At 31.5% G+C, this 27,206-nt stretch overlaps 1 protein-coding gene across 1 annotated transcript; it reads left to right on the top strand.

Annotated features, from left to right (window-relative positions):
- The first annotated feature begins 1,263 nt into the window (after positions 1 to 1,263).
- LOC124360385 (trifunctional enzyme subunit beta, mitochondrial-like) lies at positions 1,264 to 23,738 on the top strand. Its single transcript, XM_046813980.1, has 9 exons — positions 1,264 to 1,591; positions 7,329 to 7,503; positions 8,135 to 8,322; positions 11,410 to 11,597; positions 13,463 to 13,637; positions 18,441 to 18,571; positions 19,482 to 19,609; positions 23,234 to 23,321; positions 23,559 to 23,738. Exons 1-9 carry the CDS (start codon positions 1,522 to 1,524, stop codon positions 23,712 to 23,714), a joined length of 1,299 nt encoding a protein of 432 aa, XP_046669936.1. The 5' UTR covers positions 1,264 to 1,521; the 3' UTR covers positions 23,715 to 23,738.
- The last annotated feature ends 3,468 nt before the right edge of the window (positions 23,739 to 27,206 follow it).

The following is a 27,206-nucleotide window of genomic DNA, read 5'->3' as shown; positions in this document are numbered from 1 at the left end:
TGATAACCTAATCTAAACCTACTCATATCGCGTAATACAAGGTACTAGATAGGTACAGAGTGACCTCCGGATACCAAAGTACCAACTCCTTTTATGGATGATCTGGAAATTTCCTCACTTGGTTTAGTTGATTTACGTAAATGTACTACTACTTTTAGCTCTTTCAGCTCACTTTACTGTGGCAGATTTATTATTTTCTATGGAGTTCTGTATTGTTACTATATGTCTATTAATTGAAAATATAAGTGTATTTGAGGTATATACCTTTCACATGAGATAGAGTTTGTTAGTCGCTGTTTTAAAGTACGTGATTTAATAAATTAGGTGCACTGGGATAAATATCACTTTGAACTTTTTAAAACGATGTTGTTGATTTTTTTTAGCCGTTGGCATGTAACTGTTGAATTACTATTGTCCTTGGCTTGTTTCTATAGCGAAGCCTCATTTTCATGCATGCTTAGGCTTCAGGGTTGTTTTGGGAATGCATTTGATATTTTGACTGTTGCTGGTCGGGTGCCAGAGAAGAATCGGTAAAGTATGGAGGGCGGTTGGGAACTTCTCTTAAAAACGTATTTTAATTAAATAATGCCATTATTAATCATTAAAAGTCAATCAATGTCATAAAAGTCATGTTGTGTAACAAATCGTTAAATCACCGGTAACTATAATAATACTATTATTTTATCGTTTAGTTCGTATCATTACCAAATTACTATTTGGCCACAAAATTAAATCCGATTAAATGGTGTTGGTAAATTTGAAATAATAAATATTCCATGCCAGCATAGTAGCCTCATTCGTGTTTCGGACCTCAGAGCCAGGAGTTGAATAGCTCACCCGTCCCGTCTCAAACTCAAAGCACAAACAGCAGAGGTCAATTAATTGGATCTGAACCAGGAAATACATATTTGACAAGTCATCAATTGTGTTTACTTGTACTCTGGACTATGAATACTGATACGGTCTGAGAGACCTCTTTCGCAATAAGGAACACTGAAACTGAAACGAAATCGGACATGTTTAGAATTTCATGATTGAGTTTTTTTTACAAAAAAAAAAAATACTGTTTAATATAACGTATTATATATTTTAAATTTGCTATATGAAAATATCTAGAAGATTGCTTAGGTATTCAATTTGTTTCTAAGTCTCTGAGAGAGGCAATTCTCACGTTTACTAGTACTGTAGGCACTGTCGTTCCGCCTTTTCTGCCGAGTCCAGAGTGAACAGTGAACCGCTGATGAATAAGAAAAACAAAATTTAGTCAACGGAACGCTGGAAGTAAACGGGCAATTTAGCATTCTGTTGTCTGCAATAGGAAGTGCTGAATTTACGAGTGTGGTAGTGAAAGTTCTGTGTAATCATCTGAATATTTGTTTACTATATTTAGTTTGAATTATTCAAAATTTAAAGCAATATACAATAATATTAGTGGTCTACACATTACTGTAGACCCAAGTTGCACAATCTCAGGGGTTCAACGTAAGCTCACTGTTTTGTCTAAAAGGTTTGTGCCAAATCATGTCAACTTTCCTTTTGAAAAGCTTGGGATCAGTCAACAGAGGAGTATTGGCTACTAATTCTAAATGTGGTAAGTAGTTAATATACAGTGAATTAATGTTTTATAAGGTGTAGATAAATATACTTTTTCAGATTATGAATAGGCATAATCTGGTCTAGGCCTATATTGCTGGATGCAGAGGGAATTCCAGAAATGGTTACATAGGTTAATAATTCCCAGAACCTATGATCCCTTTGGATGTTTGACAATTTTTGAAGTCTTTTCCTAAAACTGTTCAGTGTTTTAGCATGAGCTTTACCCAAAACTGTTTAGATCAGCTACCTTTTTGCAGGTTTTGCTTACACATTTGTAACTAGATATTTTCTTTGAATTAGTTTTGTTTTTTAGTCCATAAACTACTCATAATAAATAAAAATTTTAAGAATAAAAACTAAATATTTTAATTTAGTTATTATTTTTTTTGTTAGTATACTTTTTGGTTCTAGTTTCCATTAACTACATTATATATAACAATCTCAAATCACTTATATAAATCTCTTAAAATAGTATTGTAAGTTTTGATTTCCAGAAAGAATTTTTAGGCGGTTGTGTTCCTTAATTGCACAATAAGCAATAGGCCTAAGTGATGGTTAAAATTTTTAGGTTATATCTCAAATAGACCTAGTAGTCATCAGTCTAGGGGACTGAGGGAATCGGGGTTTCTGAGTGTGGGAGATAACAAGCTAAGGAGGAATAAGCATTGGTAGAGAGGATAACTGGGATACTAGGCTAATATTCAGGGAAAAAATACAAGGAATTTTAGAGGTCAGAGTAGAGAGTTACCAACTGCATCTGAGGATAATTCATGAGTTATTTGGGGGAGACTTTAATAAGCGACCTACAATCGTTATTCTATCGCTATTATCGAACAATTCGATATATTATCCAACTTTGATGTATGTAAAAACCGTACACAATAAGAGTTATAATAAATCACCGTAACAAGAAGAATCTCGGACATTACAATTTTAAATACCCAAATTTTACTATAGCATTACAAAACAACAAAATCAACTATGGCCTAGACTTAGATATCAAAGAAACCTTTCAATATTTATAACTTGCCCAGCGTGATTTCAATAAGTAACCGCTTTTGTGAAATGGAGGAAGAATTCTCGCCGTGGGTTACTAGAAGCTGAACCCACATGTTGAAGCTACTTAAACAAATCTCGTCACTTGTAAAAAATATCTTACGTATTTCCTCATATTCACTGCTATTTTCGAAGTCTCAAAATATTAGTTACTTCTTGTTGTTTATTGTTTACATTAAAATTACTCTAACTAATAAGTTGAATAAATTGTAATATATTGAATTATAATTCCGATAGAAACAATCAAACCATTTGATAATAGCAATTGAATAACAAGTGTTGGCCACTTATTAAAGTCTACACGTTATTTGGGGTTCCCTTTTTACCTTCATTTTTGCAATAGGCTCTACATCTATCATGCAGTTTGATTGTTGTTTTTTCTCTTGTGCTCTTGGTCTTGTTTGCCTATAGGCATCGTTTTTGCATACCTGGTTATTAAATTATTTTTCCCTCTTTCGTGATTGGTCAGATTTGCTGCTTAGTAGATTTCAAAATAAAGATGTTCTTTGTGTTTAGTTGTGACTATTATCCATTTTGTATTATTTTCTTGAATTTGGTTACAGCAATGGAGTTACTTTTATAAACAGTATTGTTTTACCTATGGACAAATTTGTGTTGGGTGCTCTGTTTTATTGTGTTAGATTGTCTATATCCTCCTCCTCACTAAATATTCTGTAAGTTAAACTTTATTTTTATTTTCTTTGACTCTTTATTAATTTAAGCTTTTTCTTTCTTTTCTTTAGTTATATTTGTTATTGTTTCTTGTATAGGCCAGTCAGCTCCCAGGTATTGGGCATGTCCATGGTAACTCACGTTACATTTCAACATGGGTCCTAAGTTGTTTGTTGAAACATTTTATTTTTTTAAAGCATAATATTAAGCAAAAATATCTTGCAGTATTAAGCAAGAATTATAATACACATTGGCCAGATTTCAACTTCCTGAGACTAATAATTAAGGTAATAATAATTCTCTCTAGTTTCGGTAACTCATGTTACACAAAAAGGACGTCATAATTTGAAAGCAAACTTTAACATATGAAACAACTTTTTGTCCTAAATGTTTAATTTTCTTAATCTAATTACTTAAGATTGGCTCAAGAGTTTGTAGTTTAACTGTGACAAACTACAACAATAAGAACTGAAAAACATAATTTTAATAATATACTATTGATCTAATTGACAGTAACTCACGTTACAGTAACTCATGTTACATTGTGTCTCTTTCCTAAGGACATTTATTATTTGTAGAAATAAATTTTGTTATGCAATGTTATATATTGAATTGTGTTCAATAACTACTTTAGTATCAGTACACTTAATTATTTTAGTTTGGCATAATTAAATATTTGTTTTTAATTGTAAAAATAATACAACTTTTTACCAGTGTAAAAACAAGTTTTATTATTTCTAAAAAACAACATATTTTTTGCTTTAGGCCTGTTCTATAACTTCCAGTTTGTATTTTTCTTATTACACAACTATGAAAGAATAAAAAGATAAGATCAAATAACTTTATGGTAATTATAGACTACATTTTTACATGGTTTGTATATATAAAGAATATTCACTAACGCTTAAAACTATTAGACAGTCTGTGTAGCTAACATTTTACTTTTCTCTGATATTTATTTTGTTTTTAAAATAATAATAATATCTTCCACCTTTCATTTTAATTTCTGGAAGAGGCAGAGCACTCAAAATTTGTCCAAGTTTGACGAAAAGTAACATCATTTTCGATTGGTTTGAATGTATAACAGTTTTTATCACTTTTCAAATACATTACTTCAATGTCTCCAAACTTGTCAATTTACCACTTTGGCAAATAGCAACATAATTAAATGTAACCAAAGAGTCTTTTCACTTGAAAGTTCAACTTTTGATGCTTTCTTTTCTAATTAGTTCACTAGAAACACTCGGAACGGATGATTCTTCATCAGAAAGGTCAGAGTCATCACTGTACACCAGATTATATATAGAATATTTCTTTACTGTACCACTACTTGTCGAAGGAACATTAACAGGCACTTCATATATTTTCTTGCTTAGTAGAAAAGTTTGAAGATTATTTCTTAATCTTAAAAATATTACAGATTAATTTTTTTAGGATTAATATTAATCTTACCTCCTACTAAACTACCCAGAACTGTACATTTTGGGAATACTTAGTAACCAAAATAAAAGACAAAGGTTACCTCAAGAACTCACTTCTAGGTTGAAGTGGTAACTCACGTTACAACATTTTGGTGTGTACTTAAAGTGGTTCTAATAAATCAAATAATAATTTCCTGAATAAAAAAGATTTATATACGCTTATAAGGTAAGGTTATCTAAGTTAAATGCAAGTTTTATGTTTATTAAAATCATAAGATCAGACCCAAAATATTGGAACAAATTTCGGTAACTCATGTTACACTTATATTTAGAAGTATGTTTGAACAATTAAAAACAGGCATTATATTCTGACCATTACAAATATAAATATTACCATAAATTATTTAATTGTTTTGGGGGTTAACTATGTTAAGAGCTTGTTTTGTATTAGTATTAACTCCAATATATAAACAATGTTTTAAAGTGCTATGAATAAATATCTTTTACAGTAACTCACGTTACAGAAAAACTTATATAAATTCCTGCAAATGAAACAAATTTAAAAATTTAAAAAAAATAGTACCATACTCTTAATAGTTTTTCTTAAATTAGAATCTGTTTTATTATTGTTATTGGTTGTGTATTACATAAGTAAACTTGAAAAATCTGTAATTTTGGTAACTCACGTTACATGAAGTAAGGTTTAAAACCATATCCTAATAGAAAGAACAATTCTTAACCTAAATGTAAAAAAAGCATATTTTTAGTTAGCTTTTGTTCTAAAGATGGCTTTCTTGGTAATGGCCACCTTCTAGATTAATGTATAATCAGTTATAAAATTGAGATGTGAGGCTTAACAAACAGCCATCAATGAACTCTGCTAACAGGTGTTAACTAAACACAAAAATACCAACAAAAATAAAATTTTTCCTCTAAAAAGCTAATGCTGCCAACATTGCTCAGAATAATCTTTATCTGAAAACTTTCAAACCTAGGTTATTTCATAAAAATATTTTTTTAATATTTTTGTCCTGTTTTACATGGACATACCCATGGCACTTTCCCAAGTTAGATTATGTTGAACTAACGGAGCGCTCACGTGATCTGAGCTTGAATTTAGGTACTATCTCGAGGATGTTTCCTTTTTTTACCAGAAGTGCGGGGTGACGCCAAAGGCACCACTGAAGGCCAGGGGCATTTCGGATCGGTATTTAACCCTTTAAGTGCCACAGCATTGCTAATTTTGACGGTACGAAAAGTGCATAAAGTGCCAGCATCGCTAATTTTGATGTTTTGTATTTCGATAATATTTTATATAGTACAAGATTATTTTTGCCAAATAATCAGACAGTTGTATTCAATAGGTTCCAAACTATCGATAAATACGAGTTTTATGTTGTTTCCCTACTATTTTATCTGTAAAACTAATGTTGTTTGAGTATCTATCAAGAGGCCACTATTTTTGCACGATTATTCATTATGGGGGACAAAATAAATTACAGTATTAAAAAGAACAGACGTTATTTAACCTATTATGGAATTTACAAGTTATTACGACAACCAATGAAAACAAAATGTGTCTATTTGGAGACGATTTGACGATAGGAAGTATGACTCATTGAGTATTTATCGATTCATTATGGAAGAAGGAATGTGTAATGAAGTTTATTTTGTTCTCTGATAAGGAAAACTCATCCAAAAGTAGTGGGCTGCGATGATAATACTGAAGTACCTATGCGATGATTTTGTCTTCTAATCACGTGACGTAGCGGATGAGTACCGTGTTGTGCAAAGGCATTTGTTTATGTGCCGATAATGAAGCATTTGAGTAAATACAAACTAAAATAGTAACTTATACAGTATTTAACCATACACAGTACTCATCCGCTACGTCAAGTGATTGGAAGACAAAATCATCGCATAGGTACTTCGGTATTATCATCGCAGCCCACTATTTTTGGAAGAGTTTTCCTCATATCTAGATATCGTTCTGTTATGTCTATTCTCGAATCAAAACCTGGAAAACAAGTATTTTTCACTAATTCTGATATTTTCTACATGGTATCATAAAATCAATGTCATTACATCTGTGTTACCTAACAAACTTACATAACATGTATATGAAATTTTTATTTAGCCTATTATATATTTCTTTTATGTTTTTGAAAGCATATTATTATTATTATTATTGAATATTATTTAATTACACTATACATTGATTCAATAGTATAAAATGACTCAAATGATTCATGAGTTTTTTATGTACACATAAAACTCATGATTACATTTTTACTTTTTAGTATTCACAAAATATGTTGCTTAGGTTCATTATTTATTTATAATGAACTGTATTAATTTTATTTCCTTTACCCAAACTGTGGTAGATACAAAATGTCTTGAAGATATTGTTTGTTGTACACATTAAATATGTAAGTAAGTTTCCTTTAAAATATGGATTGAACGCATGATATATTTCTCATGTTCTTATTTATGAGACCATATTATTTGTGCTGAACAATAAATTGTAATGTATTGTAGCAAACATTATTATATTTCAAAATGACTGACACTTTTGTTCTCTAGGTCTTGGAGTTCAATGTTTATCAACTACTGGAGTGCTGAATAGTCCTCGTAAAACAGTACCCGATCGAACTGGCAAGAACATAGTGTTTGTTGATGGTGTCCGCACACCATTCTTACTATCAGGCACCGATTATGCGAACTTAATGCCACATGAATTAGCAAGGCATTCATTGCTGTAAGTATTTTGTAGTATCTTAACAGAATGTTATTGCATGATGTTGCTTACATTTTTATATTCTTGTACATCCAAGTGACGATGGTTTTATTACTTATTTTTGTATGTGAATGTTTAATTTTAATCGAGTTGAAAAACTGCAGTAATGGTAACTTTTATTAAAACTAGAGATTGATCTTTCAGAGAAGTATTTGTAAACAAACTACGCATTTTTTGAAAACTGTTTGGCTGTAATTAATTTGATGAAAAATAAACATTTAGCATATGGTGATACCAGCACTTTAAAGTGGTTTGCATATATTCGACAGTGTGATAGTAGCATTTTAAGGGTTAAGCCATTAAGAATTAAACAAGTGGTTTTTGCTTATGTGTTTATTAGTCTTTAAATAAAATTAACACATTGAGTGCTGTAGACTAGCTGCAGTGAAGTTGTTAAAAAAACTCATACACTGTATCATTTTGTAAGAGTATGAGTGAATTCAAATAAAAATTGTATTCGATTTATATCATAAGGCAAGTAAATGATAATGTTATGAAAGCTTCATTTTGGAGTTTGTTTTATTAAAGACATAATTTATTTTTAATATGCTTAACTAATGCTTTCATAGTTTTTATACATTTTTGATTTCAGTGGATTGTTGAAGAAAACAGGAGTTCCAAAGGAAGTTGTGGATTACATTGTTTATGGGACAGTAATTCAAGAGGTGAAGACTAGTAACATTGCCAGAGAGGCTGCTCTCTGTGCTGGGTTTTCTGACAGGACACCAGCTCACACTGTTACTATGGCTTGCATTTCAAGCAATCAAGGCATCACCACAGGTTGGTAACTTGTTTAATAGCAAAATACTTAATAACAGTTTTAATCCTGTTAACCCTTTGAGGTGTCGGCCGGGACAGCGTCTGTCCCACTTGTGATGAGTGGCTGAGTAGCGCGCGGGACAGCATCTGTCCCACGCTGTAGTGCTTTGTTCTTTATTTTGTATCTCCTAAACGAACTAACCTTTTCATGCCAAATGTTTTTTGTTTGTTTCTTAAAAGGTTGTATTTTTTACAAAAAATTAATCAAAATTTTTGACTTTGTTTTGAAACGCTTACTTGCAAAGAAACTATTCTTTCATTTTTTGGATACCTGAAAACGGAACAAAGAAGCCTCTTAGTGACTTTCGATTAAACCTTGTCCAAGGACTTTTTCTTCGTTTTGGTCCCACTGAGCAAATTGTTCAGAGTCCTACCATACGAGAAACCACTAGGCTTTCTGCTAGAAATAGTAATCACTGGCCAAAACAATCCAACACTCGACGACGTTATGTAGTGTGCCGCAAAGTGGGAAGAGAAGAGATCCACTATCTACTGCAGTGGTTGTGACGTAGGATTGTGTTTGGATCCTTGCTTTCAAAGGTATCACTCCATCCTATATTATTAAAAGGACTTGAAAATCATACTCAAATCTATTTCAATCTGTGTAAATAACTTAAATTTCCTGAACTCTACTCAATACAATTAGTAACTATAAAAACATATTGGTGTACTCTTATCCCAAAGAAAATGGTTCTTTTCTAATTAAAATCTAACATAAGCTATATACTGATATTAAAACTAATTTCAATTATAACTATTTGAAAACAGCTTCATTCTATGTTTTTTTACCACAAAACACGCTTAAAATGTAATGAAACACAAGTTTTTCAAACTAAATTAATGTACAACACATATATTAATTGACGGAAAATTCGTAAGATTAACTCAAGATAAAAAGAATTTAGTTTTACAAGTGAGTACAGTTGGAACCAAGTGAATTAAAAATAAAAAAGTTAGAGGCAAATAACTAGAACGATACGCGGGATGTGAGATTTGAGTGAAATCCCGCCGCCCAGCGAGGGTAGGCGGGTCTCGCGTGCACCGCCACCCAGACACAGCGCACGTCAAATAGCGCCGGTGTGAAAGGGTTAAAATAGATCTATTCAATATTATTTCATAAACATTTTATAAAAAAATGTGGTAAGATTAGTCAGAGGTTTAACTAATAAAAGTAATTAAAAAAATTATTGACATAACACAACTTGTGTGTTTTATTATTGGTAAGACATTAGTAAATACAAGTTATTATCCACACCTTTTACGTAATACCCTGTTGTATAACAGAAACGTCATAGGCATCTCCTTTTTAAAGTGGCATAATAAGCACTTATAACATCATTAACAAATACACATGATTCATACTTATATCAATAGTTTGTCAATAAAGCAATTGTCCGTGACTTCTTATGTAATTCCTTGTCGTATCACAGGGGCATCATAGGCATCTTCTTTTTTAAATGGCATATAAAATGCACTCTTAAATAAGTGATGCACTTGTGGAAGCGTACCTTTAAAGTGGTCGTGGTCACTTGTGCGTCGATTGATTTTCTTGAAAAAAGTACTGTTGTAATTGTTATAAAAGTTGTAAAATTGTTGGTATCTTGTAATTCTTTTACAACTATACTGTTTTTATTTTATTATTTGACTGTACAAAGTTTGAATAGGGACCATTTTGTTAATATTAAAGAAAATCACACAACTAATTTTTTGAGATTTCCTCTTGTTTATCGTAACGTATGTGCAGTTTGGTTTGTGAGTTCTAGAGATAATAATCTTTTAATAAAAAATACAAAATGGTGGCTAGCAGAAACTACAACACATTCCTCAACCTATGTGTATAGAAAAATGCTTGTTTTTAATCGTGAGTACTATCAGCCACATAATTTTATTCTAAATGTACAGAGTGTTCATTTATTATGTTATATAGTAATTTTTTGGTACTTTGGAATTATCCGGGAGGTACTATTTTTGAGAGATTTTCTTAACAGGGGCCCAAAAAACTACATTATTAGAAAGAACAGACTTTATTTAACTTCCTGTTAAAATTACGTCATTATGAAAAAACCCTAGTAGGAAAAATCTCTTCCAAAAATTGTGACCTTCGGATAATATCAAAAGTACCGGTTTGTTTAAGTTTGTAACTAACACTAAGGAAAAATGATAAACCATGAACTTTGAGCATTGATAAATAAAATGCTTTAGTGTTCTTTAGTGCTTTTAGTGTATTTTACGGGGCGAGTAACATAAAATATGTGATAATATCCGAATATTCTTTTTAATAACCAAAGTTTAATACTCAAGGTTTCAAAATGTTTACAAAATTCAATCATTTTAACACAGAGAGGTATATTTTCTGATAGAGAGGTTCCTAAAATGTTTATTCTACACAAAATGGTGGCCATTTAAAGTTTCAATATTGATCTTATTGCAACAGTCACCATTTTGTAAAGAATAAAGCTTATGAAGTTTGGTTTGCAACGTTATGTTCTAATAATAACCTTTAATATTAATGTTTCTAATATTAATAAGACCTTTAAAATTATATGCGTATTGGACCTAGGTTTGAGCCGTCTCCATAATTGTGCAAAGTTTGTAGATTTGATCTGTTATGGTGGAAAAAATATTAAGGTGTTTCCAGGCATTTTATACAACCTGTATACATACTTTTATTCCTTTTAAAATCTTTGGTTTGATATACAAAACTGTGTGTATTTTCAGTAAAGCCATTAATAAAACATGTCAAAATAGTTTTGTGCTATCTAAAAACAAGTAGATTTTAAAATGTTATTAATAAGTAAATAATAAATGCATTTTTAACTTTTCAAACAAATTGTAGAGACACTAAAAACATTGGATATCAATTTGTAGATAATTTAATTCCGAAGAAGAAGTTAGAAATAAAAATAGTTATAACACGTTTAACTAAAATGACAATAATTTCGGTAGAATAATATAATTTTTAAATTGTAATTGCTAGTGTAGGAGTCCTACAGGCTTAAAACAACAGATGGTCAATGGATTGAATAAAATAATTCCACTATTCTACAGGTGTTGGTCTAATTGCTGCTGGAGTGTATGATGTGATTGTTGCTGGTGGCGTGGAATTCATGTCAGACATTCCTATCCGCCACTCTCGCAAAATGAGATCTCTGTTGTTAAGAGCAAATAAAGCAAAAACACCTCTGCAGAAACTTCAACTTCTTGGGAGTATTAGGCCGGACTACTTGGTACCTGAAGTAAGTTTTCGGTAGTACATTTATTTATTTAATTAGTTAAGAATGTACGGATTGTTAGTCACAAGAATAGACACACATTTGGCTTGCGTACACAGATTTATTTTGAATTTGGTATCATGATTTTGAAGCCATTTGTATACTTACTCATCTGCACTCACTTGGCACCACACAGTGGTTCAAAAAGCACCATAGAAACCTTAGAAAATAGTACGGACACTCACTGCATCATTTAATAGCAGTATTTAAAGCTTATCGATTCTAAATTGAATTTCAGCACGGTTATTATTAATTCCTATTCCAGTTCACTACTAGTTTCGTCCTGACGAGATATAAAAAAGAATTAAATTATTCTGACCAAATTATAGAAACTAATACAAACGATAGTAATGAAAATGTATTACTATAATATTTATAAGTCAGTGATCATTGTAATATATGAAATGTAAAAAAATATTACAAAAATATGTATGAAATTAATAGAAAATATAAAACTTTTTTATGTTAAAGAAAGCACTCAGAGGTTAGGTTATTAGCTAGAATTATCAGATGACACAACTAGCTGTGTCTAAGATTTGGAAGAAAGTTTGGTAGGCTGCTGGCTCGGTCACCGGCCAACAAATTAAACATGGCAGAAGCCATAATCTGGGTGGTGAAGATGGCGATAGTGATGTTGATCACGATGACCATTTAAATCAAGATGACAGATGAATAGAATAGGAACCATTTGCAGTTCCATTAAACATTAATAGTTCTTTACCTCAATAACGGCTGCATGTAGAACTTACACCTTTTCATACAATTGTAGTAGTCTTACAACAAAAACTTTAAACACCTTTTCAATAATTAACCACTACGATATTTCTTGTTTTCGTTGATTAACAATATTTATCATTACTAACATGATTTAATAATTTTAATGTTTATTATTATTATATTTATTATAAGTTATAAGAAAATGTAAAGTAGTAATAAAAATACATTCATGTATGATGTTTTTAATTAGATTTAATTCAATAGTTCACGTACTGCATATTTTAGTTTACCGCCCATAACACCTTCAACTAAAAATAGGCAATTGCCTGTGTCTATTCTTGTGACTCACATAGAATATTTCTGATATTAACCCTAAAACTGGTAAAGCTGTATATATAATGTATTTTAAATGACAAAGCCATGGTGGTAATTATCCAATGACGTCATAATTAAAGTAATCTGTGCTTAAAGTTGAGCTGAAAGTTTTATTATTTTAATTAAGAGATCCATGATTCTTTTGTGGTTAAATCTATTTATATATAATCTTTTGATTCTGACACCTGTCACTAAAAACTAAAGTGCATTATGCAAGCTCAGAGCTTATGTTTACTAATTAAGACAGCTGTTTGGTTGTTCTGTTATTTTGTGATTCTTACAAAAATTATCACGATTTACCTTCTAGTGATATGAAAGTTGTTATCAAGTAAAATTGTTGTTTCTTACAATTAAAGTTATATATGATATCATGATACCTTAAAAGGTCCTAATAAACATACTAAAGGTTCAGAGAGACATTTTAAACTTTTCACAAATACCTAAAAATATGTTAAGACCCTGTAAGGTACAAATTTTCAAAACTAGACCAGTCAAATTAGCCATTAAAAGTATGATTAAGAGAAAGAAAGTATGATAGTTTATATGATATTAAGGTAGTTTATAGTTTAGATAATTAATTTGATGTGCATATGCTTCATTACTTCATTAATCTTAGTCTTAAAACTTTATTTTAGTCAAGTTGAGTAAATAGTTTTCTATGAGTAAATGTGTAATATAACTAGACAAATGGAATGTGACAGCTACTTAATGTCCGTATGTTCGATTGTATTGTCCAGCTGCCGGCAGTAGCAGAGTTCTCGTCAGGAGAGACAATGGGCCACTCTGCAGACAGGTTGGCTGCAGCATTCAAGGTGACAAGGCAGGAGCAGGACGAGTACGCCCTCCGCTCTCACACACTTGCCCAGCAAGCTAGTGACCAGGGCTACTTCACCGACTTGCTGCCATACAAAGGTGTCTAAAACTCTATACAGCATTCAAAACACATAGTTCATTTTGGCCAACCATATACATGTTGGGGATTCATTTCATAATGAAGTCTATTTCTGTGACAGGATGAGCCCAAAAATGTGCTGTATTTACCTTTAACCCTCCGACTGATATTAAGAAACTCCCAGAATGATGCACTGGTTTTTTTGTCTTTGCGCAACATATTATTCAGATATTTTAAAAAAAATATGTACTAAATACTAAATAATAAATTATATATCAATTTTTTTGTTAGAAACCAGAGAAAAATAGAAAATAATACAAATATGCACTTACAAGAGTTGTGTTTTTTTTTATTTGTACATAAATTGAAAAATGTGTATTGTAAATTTTGTTTCTATGCTTCACTCCTTGTAACTTTCACATGACTTGAGATAATAAGATACTGTAAATGTACAAAATATACACAGTTTTGTAGTGAACAGGAATATAACATATATACACCTATTTACTACAGAAAAAAAGTTTTTTATAAAAATGTAAAGTATGTACTACTTTTTTAGGAGTACGCATCAATAAATAAAGGAGTGTTTGATAAATTCTTTGGGCAAGAGGAATATCAGATAATAATGAATCTTTTCACTATCACTGTAAATTTTCATAACCCAACTCACATTCCACCGGTTTATAATCAACCAGACTACTTGACAACAATTCTGACACTTTATTTGCCGATATGTCAGTTTCATCATAAGTATAACTGAGCAGGTCTAGCAAGAGCCGTGACCGGCGCGAGAGGGGACGTGGAGTAGGGCATAGAGGGGCGAGAGGGAGGGAAGCACTGAGCCGCCTGCCTGGCCTCGCCGAGCGGCGCCGATGTGCTCACAAGCAACCACTATTCACAGATACGACATTCTAACCGCAGTCATAACTACTTATACCTTAATATTAATATTAGTAATTACATCATCTATGGCTTTTAACTATATATGACGAAATAATATTATCTAGCCTATATAAAATCCTAGAACTATTTAATTGTTTAGCTTGCGTAAAACCTTACCTAACGACCATTACTCCCTGTAAAATTAATTTTTTCTCTGAGAGATGGTAATAGAGTTTTTACTGTTGGTCGTTCGCCATTGATTTTGTGGAACTCATTTACATTTCGCCTGACAACGCACAAATCAAACTCATCTAACTCCGTTTTGTTCTTTACTCTATGTCTTTTTTTATTTGGCGTATAAAACTGGGTTTCAGTCAGAACAATGGTTCTGCTTTCTGCAATAATTCTCTTTACAGACGTCAGTGATACACCCGTGGCTTCCGCTACACGACATTGAATTTGTTTTTAAATGTATTGCAGCTCCAGTTTCAGCTTCACGTTTCATAAATTTGTACATATTTGCAATGATTTCTCGACTTTGCCTATGCAATACTTTTCGTCCACCAATTAGTTTACGATGCTGCTGAGCTTCCATATTAACCCTTTTAACCCCGACGTCCGTACTATACGGACGTCGTAAAAATGGCGTCAACTCCCGACGTCCGTATAGTGCGGACGTGCACTTTTTATTACTCTACTGGCCACCTATTTCACCAAATGCTTTGAAATTTCACAGACTTGTGCACAAAGATATTTTGCATCGAAATATATTAGTTTGTAATGGTTTGACTTCGTATTTTGTCAGTCTGTGAATGAGCAATTGCAGTTCGTCTCGACTGACTGCTCACGCTTGTTGCAGACAGCTGTATATCACGTGGTTGTGAATATTCCGTTTTCTTCACAGTTTTAGGTTAAAGCAGTATAAAGTACGGCAGTTAAAGTTTATTTTATTATTTGTTTTATTTCAAAATGAGTAAAAGACATCGTTCAAAGTCTCCCGTAAGTGAAAATACAATAATTAGTAACCTAGTTGCAAATGGTGTGGATGTGATTAGTGATGACGATTTGAGTGATGGATATCTTGAAAATTTACATTTTGTAGTGATGTAAATATTGTTTTAAAACTTTTTTAAAATTTAGATTATGAACAGTTTTAGTTATTTTGTCAGAAATACCTTTGGTTTTATGTTTATTTTAAGTACTGTGAATTTCAAAGGTCTTGTTACATTGCCTTGCCCAGAAATGGCAAAAAGAAAAATTTACACGGCTTTACAAAAATTGATGTTACTCCACTTGTAAATAAGGTAGGCCTATAATTTTTGTTTCCTTTTATTAAGGATTAAATATATCATAAAGTAAATGGGTATTTTTGTGTCAAATATTTTTTTATCTGTATGGTTTCCATGATCAAACTTGAAATTTTTTCATTTTTATTTATTTTTTATATATGTATATGCATTAAAAATAAATTACTTTCAAAATAATAATTTTATTTGTATATTTCTGTAAGCTACATGTATAAAGAAGTAAAAGAAAAAAAGAATTACCTAAATATCTTAAAAAATAACTGAGTTATGAATTTTTTACAAAACCCTTACATTTTGTCTGAAAATGGCTTGGGATTTCTGGCACATCACTTGATTTAATGGCCGGGGTTAAAAGGGTTAATATGAGTACAAACAACAATAACACAACCACTATATAACACCTACAACAACGACAGCACGGCCACGTGAACGCTAGATGTCAGCACAACGGAACGACACGACTCCAACGCCTGACAGCAGTGAACTGAGCCGGCTGCTACCCCCACTCCTACATCTGACCTTTAGGCTACTGCGCATCTTTGGCCCACGGCTCTTGCTAGACCTGCTCTGCTATACTAATATTTTCATCATCCAATTGTTCATGTATATAATTTGAACAATGAGGAACACCCATTTGACAACATAGCTGTATTGATAAACGTCTTTGCTGTCGCTCATCAGTTAGAGAGTTAACAACTGACCATAACATCTATTTGATGATGGATTTAGTGTTTTATTAATATATTTCTCAGTAGTGTATATTTCAAAATTGTAATAAACTAAGAAGTAGTGAATTCGTTTTTGAGTTTTTGAAATTTCAGAAGTATATAAAATGTAAGAAACAACTTTATTTTGTGTGAACTTAAAGTTTAAAAAATATTAGGTACACATAGTACCTTAATATTGGTTAGTTAATTTTTCTGACAAAAATATACAAGTCAAGGATTCAGTAACATATATGGAATATGTGGTAAAACCATGAGGTTACCAATGATGTGAATAAGGCCGTTGACATGCAAAATATCAGATTTCTACCTTTTTATTCCATTTATGTCATTAGGGCATTCTTGAATGATCAAAGTATTGTATTTAAATAATTTTCTAAACCTATGTTTCTTTATTGTAGTAACTAATATTCATTTAACTTATAAAACTTAGATAAAAATGGAAATCTAAAAAAATACAATTTGTTATCAAGTTAAAAATATCAGTAATAAAAACACTGTTCTGAACTTATTTGATTGATATTAATATTTATTTGTTTAGTATTGTATTGTTTTCTTTGTATTGCTTTTATTTTTGTTCAATTTACATGTTATATATTTTACCTCTGTTGATTGGCAGAAATGTATTATTACAGAAATCACACGGATCTCAAAATCTTTTACCCTTAACGCCTTAACCCTTAGCGAGCCACAAAAATAACCAAAACTACTCCTAAGAGCCATACCCCTTAAAAATAAAAAAATTCCCAAATACCAAAACCAATTTTTTAAAATAATTCTTATAACATAAGAGGTAAGAAAAACGACAAAATATTTTTTTTTTCTCTCTTTATTGTTAATTTACAGCCAAAAAATGGTAAAATCATAATTTCACTGAAAAAATTTAATTTCGACATTCTATGTGTTCATATATAAAATTAACAATAGTTGAACACAATTATTGTAATATTTTACAAAAAACAAGCATATGGTAATTTTTATTAAGAGAAAATATAAAGAATATAGTAAAAATTTATATATACAAATTAAATAAAAGCAATGAAACTACAAAAAATTTCAATTTTCCAAGTACAAAATAAAGAACACACTACATTTTACAATATTATAACATGAGAAAACTTATAAATGATACTTATTGAAAATGAGCTTCATATATGTGATCCTTAGGCGTAGGTTTGTTGTTTGTGGTACATCTCAAAAACACAGGTCAGGATGCAAGGCAGGCTTCGACGCACACGTCTTGCGCACAATAAAGCTTTACATCACGATAATAATACATAAACTACACTGTACATTGATTTAAAATATTGATTAACATAAAAATTGAAAAGATAAATATGCGGATCGAAAATGGAAGGGCGAATAAACATCTACCTTACGGAAGGCTACAGGCAGACTGAGCGCGCGTGAGTAGACGTCGTTGGCTCTGCGGGGAGACTATGAACAACCGGCCCGCCCGCCATTTTGTCGCTCGAACAAGAGCCGTGACCTTTAAAATAGACACAAACGGTTGTCTTTTGTTTAAATAAACCTTGTTTTAACAGTTTTTACTAATTTTGTTACCCAGAAATGCTTTTAAATAATATATTTAAAAAAAATTGATTTTGCGTCAGTGGATGTCGTTGGCTTTTAGCGCTAGTTTAGGCATGACGTCTAGTAACGTCATTGGCTCGGAAAGGGTTAATTTAATTGATTATTTTTGTTAGTTTGTTCGGTGGTCATATGTTTGTTAGATATAATATTAGTTACTCTACATAAATAGAAAAATTGTTACGTATAAAAGTTCACAGTATATACTAAAAATATTTTATGTATAATATTAGTCCATATTTTTGTGTGTCTGTCCATATCCAATGTCAGTATTAATTACGGAACTTGCAATAACTGAATGTTGGATTATATTTTGCAGTACCAAATTCGGACAAAGTTGTGACAAAAGACAACGGGATCCGAGTGTCAACGCCAGAGCAGTTGGCCAAATTGAAGCCTGCATTCATTAAACCTCATGGCACAGTAACAGCAGCAAATGCCTCCTTCCTGGTAGGTTCATGCTCTAGCAGAACTGTCTGAACACATGTCAACAGTTTTAACAGGATACCATAAAACTGATGGAAAATCTAATGAGTTACACTAATTATGTATTCTTATTAACTTTGTTATTCTAATCATAAATACAACTATATAAATGATATATGCAACCACAGCACACGAGCTTATAAAATGTCACAGATACATGTGTTAAAAATAAACTTTATGTGTCTAAATATTTCTCATTTTAAATACTAGTACATATTATTCAGATAGTTGGTTAGGGACAGTTAGATCCTTTAATAATTATACACATATAGGATATAATTGATATTGATAACTGATTAGGATTGTTTTAAAAGCAGAACTTTTTGTGTAGAGTTGTTTTTAAATTCTCATTTTTATTGTTAATCTATTGGCATTCTAATTTAATGGCATTTTCATTAACATCGACTCTTTTCTTTGGCTATATGACTTTTCATTTGATATGAATAAAAATTCCATATGTTAAAATCTTATGATTGTACTCAGTTTGTTTACAAGGGAGGGGCTATTTAACCCTCACAGTGGTAATCATGTATTTGGTAAATGGTAAACGCAAATTTCAATTTTTGCATGTTTTGACAAAAATATTATAAAAAATACATGTCTTGCATGTAGTATGACATATTATCTATAAAATATTTTACATTTTAAATAAAAAAACTAATATTTTCAGTAATACTGACCATGGACTCTGATGAATAGAAACCCTTGGTTTAAAAAGTAAAAGCGAAAAAAGGTGTTTACATTTTCACTTTCCAATCTGAGAAGTTTGGAACATCATTTATGACATTACTGATTTGCAAAACAATCATAACAAAAAATTATAAATTATGTCGCAATACAGTTATGTTGTATAATAATATTATTATGTTAACAGACTGATGGTGCATCTGCTTGCTTGATTACAACGGAGGCAAAAGCTAAAGAACTGGGCCTGACTCCTAAAGCTTACTTAAAAGATTTCATCTATGTTTCTCAAGATCCTAAAGATCAGCTTCTTTTAGGGTATGTAAACATGTTCCACTTTTTATTTTTAAAAGTAAACTAATAAGTGCAAAATAGTTATGAAGATGGCTGTTCAAGTAATTCTTTATATTTTAACTACTCACATGTCTGTTGCCAACTTTACATTTAATTTTTGATTGAGCAGAGGTTTTGATATAGATGAATTTTATTTTTACTATTCTAAAGGAGAAACACTGGAGGTTAAATGACATATATTATATCTCTCAACATTTCAATTATATTATACAATGAGAATGTTAACAAAAGAATATCGTGAGTTTGTGCAAATTTTGTTATGCTATGAGCACTTCATAGCCCCATTCAAATTTTTGTTGTTGCTGACTACTGGTTTTTATTTTTTAATGAGTTTAGTTGCAAAATGTTTAATTATTCAACCAAACAATCATTCTCTTTAACACTTTGAGTGCTGGCCCTAAATGACATGTAACTCTGTAGAATGCTGGGCGTTTTTGGTGGTTTTCAAAAATTTATTTAAAAAAAAGTATTTAAGGTATGAGAAAAATACTTACATACCTTAATTCAGCTTACTTTCGTCTTTCTTTTAACGTGAGATTTTTTGTGGTTTTTTTAAAAAGTACACATAAAAAATGTTTTTTAAAAACATATATTTTTGAAAAAAAAAAAAAAAAAATTATTTTTTGAGACAGTTTTTTTATCTAACTTACTAAACTAAGCATACATACAATTATTTACAATGACCCATTTACAAATATAAACTGTCCTTTGAATAATAAAAATCATGTTTTTATGTTTTGTAGTTTTTTGACAAAAAACTATGCCGTCATATTGATGCGTAGGCATCACTTTCGCTGTCAGCACAGTTTTCAGCATCTGTAACATAATAATATACTATGCAAAATATGAATATATTTTTATTTTATTCATAAGAATAAAATATTAGTTGTATAAAGTTAATTTATTATAATACAAATTATAGTTTGATTCACGAAAACAATAACATAACCAAACTTTTAGACTGATGTTTATATGATAATAGACTTACTTATTCTTACCTGAAGTATGTGTCTAATCTTCTTCCATTAGATCAGGATCAATGTCAGAATCGTCAAAAATACTATCTACTCCAATAAAATTATCTTTATCTAATACATCACTGATCGCAACGTCGTTCAAGCTGCGAGAAGCCATGATTGCGACATCGACTGCCGGCTGCAACGAATGTCACGTTAGCGGCACGTAAACAACGCGACCCGAAGTTGCTTTGTCATTAAGCTCATACAATACATCTGACGCTTTCTAGCGGTGAATTGTGTTACTAAAAACCCAAATAACATTGTAGAGTAGGCAAAACCCGTTTAAATACGGACAATGTAATATAATACCAATTGAAATGACAACCACGTAAAACTACGGGATTAGCATTCTTCGGAAGTTTCGCCGTTCCGTAAAATTACGGGATTAGCACTCTAAGTGTTAAGTTAATTGACCCTAGAAAAATTGTTCACATCTCTTAACAGCAGACTGAGATATGCATTTATGAAAGTTGATCATGGATGACAATAGGCAATATTCTTTATTAAAAATATCATTAAGATATGTTACAGTGTCCTTAACAAAAATTCTTTAGTCAGTCAGAAAGAGGACTGGTTATTATTTTATTGTAGTGTATATAACTCAGTTATGGTGTTGATCTGTATCTGTATTACATATTCCATTTTTTATAACATTTTGGATTTGTTAATCCTTTAACCGCCTCGTTCCTGGATTCGCGGCGACACCCGAGCACTGGGCTTAGTATCATACTAAAATCCCTCAGCACCGAATATTTGTCCCAGTTTTTGACATAACACGTCAAAGACGTTATTTAAAGTTTAATAAATAGAGTAAACAATTAACAATGATTACAAACATCTCAAATAATATAAATTTGTGAAATAATTACAACTTATTACCACTATGACACTTTTAGATATATGTTTTACTGTAATGTGAACTTATAAAAAAATGCCGATAAAATAAAAGTCCTTTCAGTTCGGTTAGAAGTACATCTGTAACAAAATTACCTGTTTGTGTATTTATTATAGGATTTACATTATTTTCTCAATAATTGTTTGGGATAAAAAAGATTTTGTTAAAACATCTTTAGGTACCTTTGTATACGTTCCAGAACTCCTTTTACTTTTTCTCTGAGTTCTGATTTTTTAACACTTTGAGTGCTGGCCCTAAATGACATGCAACTCTGTAGAATGCTGGGCGTTTTTGGTGGTTTTTAAAAATTTATTAAAAAAAAAGTATTTAAGGTATGAGAAAAATAATAACATGCCCTAATTCAGCTTACTTTTGTCTTTCTTTTAACGTGAGATTGTTAGTGGTTTTTTAAAAAACTACACATAAAAAACGTTTTTGAAAAACATATATTTTTGGAAAAAAAATTATTTTTTGAGACAGTTTTTTTATCTAACTAACTAAACTAAGCATATATACAATTGTTTACAATGACCCATTTACAAATATAAACTGTCCTTTGAATAATACAAATCATGTTTTTATGTTTTGTAGTTTTTTGACAAAAAACTATGCCGTCATATTGATGCGCCGGCATCACTTTCGCTGTCAGCACTGTTTTCAGCATCTGTAACATAATAATATACTATGTAAAATATGAATATATTTTCATTTTATTCATATGAATAGAATATTAGTTGAATAAAGTTAATTTATTATAATACAAATTATAGTTTGATTCACGAAAACAATAACATAACCAAACTTTTAGACTGATGTTTATGTGATAAATTCTTACCTAAAGTATGTGTCTAATCTTCTTCCATTAAATCAGGATCGATGTCAGAATCGTCAAAAATACTATCTACACCAATAAAACTATCTTCATCTAATACATCACTGATCGCAACGTCGTTCAAGCGGCGAGAAGCCATGATTGCGACATCGACTGCCGGCTGCAACGAACGTCACGTCAGCGGCACGTAAACAAAGCGACCGAAGTTGCTTTGTCATCAAGCTCATACAATACATCTGACGCTTTCTAGCGGTGAATTGTGTTACTAAAAACCTAAATAACATTGTAGAGTAGGCAAAACACGTTTAAATACGGACAATGTAATATAATACTAATTGAAATGACAACCACGTAAAACTACGGGATTAGCATTCTTCGGAAGTTTCGCCGTTCCGTAAAATTACGGGATTAGCACTCTAAGTGTTAATGTTTAATCATATTGGAAAAAATGGAATATGTAGTCATTTTCAAGACATTTTCCTTAAGTGCTATCATAAGGACAATTAACCTCAATAAATAGATGTTTACTATAATAATGTATCGATAAAGAAAGTGTTTTTAAAAATTATATCAGTGTTTTAGTTTATTTAAAAAAATAGTAATCTACACACGTTTAAATGATTATGCGTTTTATTAGCGTCTGCCATTACATGATTTTTAACTGGCAAATCCAGGATTAAAACATTTTTAATGACACTTTTTACTGTATAAATTGATTCATGCTGGATGTTATGCTGCGTTGTCTGGTGATCAGTGGTTTAACATTGTATCAATAATCTTATTGTCTCAACAGTAGAATCTTTATTTTAAGAAATATAGTAATTAAGTATTCTTATTTTCAGCCCTGCATATGCAACACCTAAAGTGCTGGCCAAGTCTGGATTAGATCTGAAGGATATTGATGTTTGGGAATTCCATGAAGCATTTGCAGTAAGTTAAAATTAAAATTCTGTCAGTTTGTAATAAAAAGTGCTATTTTAAAATATTGAAATGCTGTTACTTAAAAGAGTTTTATTTCTTCAAGTTTGTAAAAGAAAACATTTTGAACATGTCTTTGGCCTGTCTCATGACTGCATGCAGTTACAGAAACTCTGTCTGAATCAGCTTCTTGCTGTCGTCTTTTTTAGGATCATGTGGAAGTAAACATGAGAAATATGTTGTTTTCAGGGGCAGATATTGGCTAACCTGAGAGCCATGGACTCTGACTGGTTTGCACAAAAGTATATGGGACTGAACGCGAAGGTGGGTGTTCCTGATCTGAAGAAGTTCAATGCCTGGGGAGGTTCATTGAGCATTGGGCACCCGTTTGCTGCTACTGGTTAGTGTCTGTCGATATACGCTATTGAATACGCGTATCATCCACTATAACAATTTAACTATATGTCAGAAAAATAAAAGTATTAACCAAGGCACATAAAAATTGGTTTCTTACCAGTGGATTAGTCAGTTGTTTTGTTAAGTCTTGTTAATATTGCAGTTTGTATTACATTTTGCTGAGGTCTATGATCAACAAATAGTATTTTAGTGAGTTTCTATTGGTTGGCTGAAGAAAAACTGGTCTCTAATTGTTGTTAATAAAAAGTAAATAAATAAAAAAAATAGATAAAAAATTAACTAACAATGAACAAATTTTCATTGTTTCAACAGGAAGTAATTAGTTAAACTATTAAATTAACAATATAAATTCAAATAAAGTTGTAACTACAGTTTCAAATAACTGTGTGCTTGTGACTCAAATCTAATATTTACATTAAATTTGCCATATTTTGAGACAGGCACTGGTACTAAAATTTAATCAAAATAAACTCAATAACTGAATATAATGATTTAGACCCTCCATACTTCTTTCAGGCAGGCTTTGACGTCACTGGTTTTGAGTGGTTTTTGTGTATACGTTTTCAGAGAATTGGTTGATAATCATTGTACATAACTTTTGATGGAAGATTTTTAAATGCTGTTGTGATCTGTAATGGTTTCATCATAGTGGTGTGTGTCATTATTGTCCATATGTTGTACATTTCGATGAGCATTACAGTGACTGTAAAAAGTCTGTAACTCAATCCCGTTGTAGAGTATTATAACACAACACTCGATTTTTTAGTTACAATTGTTCCGGAATTTTTCTTCTGGGACTAAATATTTTGTTTACTTTTTATTTGGCACGTAAGAAATATATATATATATGGTGAATGAGCCTGTTTCAAACTACTCTGAAACTAAGAGAACAGTATAAAGATCCGATGTAACCTCCTTTGACTTAGAGACTGGGTTAAACTGGTTATTCTAGAAATAAGACCACAATCAAGGATAAATTCTAGAAATTTTTGTGGATTTCTTTACTGCAAGATAATCTGATCTGTCATTACGTCAAGATGGGATGTTAATCTGATACTGATGTAAACAAAAAAATGAAGAATTTAGTTTTTAAACTGTACTTGCTAATTTTAACCTGTATTAATTTAAGACAATTTTTAAATGCAAGATTCCAACTTACAATGGATTAAATATTTAGTTCTTGTCTTTTAACCCTTTCATGGCCAGGAGCAAATATGAGATGTTGCAACATTTTTTCACATCTCATATCCCCTTGTGACTAGTCAAAAGTGCCAGGCTAAAATTGGCGATTTTGCAGACTCATAACTTTTCATAAAAAATTAGACAATGACCTAAAAGTTGCACCAAATTACTCGTGTGTGTATATATATATACTATCAACAAAAAAGTATATAGTTGTAGTTTTAAGTGATTTTAAATTTAAAAAAATGTTTTAATAGATTACATACAAATCTTTTGCAAATAACTAAAAACGTAACAATAATTTTTCGGTGAGAAGCTATTTTATTATATTATACATTTAGAAAGGAACATCTATACAAAATTTTGTGTTATTTCTCTCGTAAATACATTTTTTATGACACATTTTGTAGAAATACGCATAATTGTACTTCGCAACATTTTATAAGTGTCACGTGACAATTACGAAATAAAAATGCATAGACCTCCAAAATAAAAATGATATTCATATTAATTATCTACAAATATACCAGGGAATAAAAAAAGCATAAATAAAACATTAATCATTTGATGTCGTATTTATTTAAGAAAACGATGAATATCAAGGAGACAATATATTGCCGCCTGGCGCTTTTCGCATGTCACTGACAGCAATATTTTGCCGCCTGGCACTTTTCGGACACGATCTATGTCGGCAATATATTGCCTCCTGTCCTGGAAAGGGTTAATTTGATTGAAAATAGAGAGTTTGTATCTTCTGAGGTTTGAAATATCTTTCTATTCTGGTTAGATATCCAAATTATTCAATAAAAAAATAAATAAAAAAACACAGACCAAAGGATCGAAAACTCTGAATAGTTTTGATACTTTTTTTTATAACATTCAAGCTCTATACAAACTGATCACTCTCTTTTCTGTGAGTAATACATATAATCTAAGATATACGCTCTGAGAAGACACAATATACACACTTTATCACACAAAAAGTCTTGAAGATATAATTGAATGGAACAGAGAGCTGGAGGACCAAGAATTTATTTTTTGGAACAGGCATATCATTAACCCACAGTAGTACTGATACCTACACAGCACATCCTGGTATTGTGTATTATCTGTCTTTAGTCACCTTGGTCACATATTATTCTCAGACAGACGTGAATTACTTGGTACTCGCGATTAAATTGTTACTGAAAACTGCTTGAGTTATTTACTACCTATTTAATCAGGAAATAAACTTATGCTCATTGTAAGTTGTTAGATCTGTATTTATGTTCTAATTAAATTCTCTTACACTATATCCATGCAATTTGCATTATATATAAACTCGCCTTCGGCTCGCTGGGGCTACGCCCCCAGGCCCCCAAAGTAAACGCTTAAAATTCGGGGATAAGCGGAATTCGGTGACTGGTTAAGTCCGGGGACATTAAGTAAATGACAAGGGATTTAAAAATTGACCTTTTTCATAGATTTTTTTCCGGATTCGTAAAAACTTTTGACTTTGAGGGCATTTTGCGGTTAAACCGTTAGAGATACGACAAAAAGTGACTGGACCTTTCTTGTTGGAAATTTAATTTTGTCTTTCGATTGTGCCCTCAGATCTGATCTACGACCTATGGTTTAGCCAGAAATGAGCTCGGGAGAAAAGTCTGCACGGGTCAGCTATCTTGAATTGTTTAGTATAAACATAATAAAAACCGACCTCAAGGCAGTATTTTAAGTCGAACAGGGGGTTTAATATCACCAGGAGACTATCTAGTCAAGGCGAGAAATTCCCTGGGTGGGTGATTAATGTTAAGGAGGTTGACAAGAGGGGGTTTAATTTCGTCAGGATATTGTCTGGTCATATGAACAAATTTCCCAGGGGGGGTTAACGTTACCGGGGGATAAGTCTCCAGGGGGTTATCTGGTCATACCAGGATCTTCCCAGAGGGGGGGGTTAAGAGATTTGGTGACTGGTAAAATTCGGACATGAGGTCATGGCAGGAAATTCCCTGGGGGGGTTTAATGTTACCAGGGGGGTTAACACATCAGGGGGTTGAATGTACAGGAGGTTTATCAGGTCATACCAGGAAATCCCCGGGGGGGGGGTTAATATTACCGGGGGTTAATGACACACTTGGGCCTTTTTTAGAGGGTATTGTGTCTGTGAACATAATAAATATTCCTCTGTCCCTATCTACTATTGACGCTTAGCTAACGCTCAGCCAACTCCCGAAGTCACTGAACCTTTTCTGTAGATCACGTGATTTCCTAAATCCCGTTTAAAATTTGTTTTGAGTTACGACCAACCGTTTAGCCGCT

Source organism: Homalodisca vitripennis, chromosome 1 (genome assembly GCF_021130785.1).
Source record: "Homalodisca vitripennis isolate AUS2020 chromosome 1, UT_GWSS_2.1, whole genome shotgun sequence".
Classification (NCBI taxonomy): domain Eukaryota; kingdom Metazoa; phylum Arthropoda; class Insecta; order Hemiptera; family Cicadellidae; genus Homalodisca; species Homalodisca vitripennis.
This window is presented reverse-complemented; position numbering and strand designations above follow the sequence as displayed.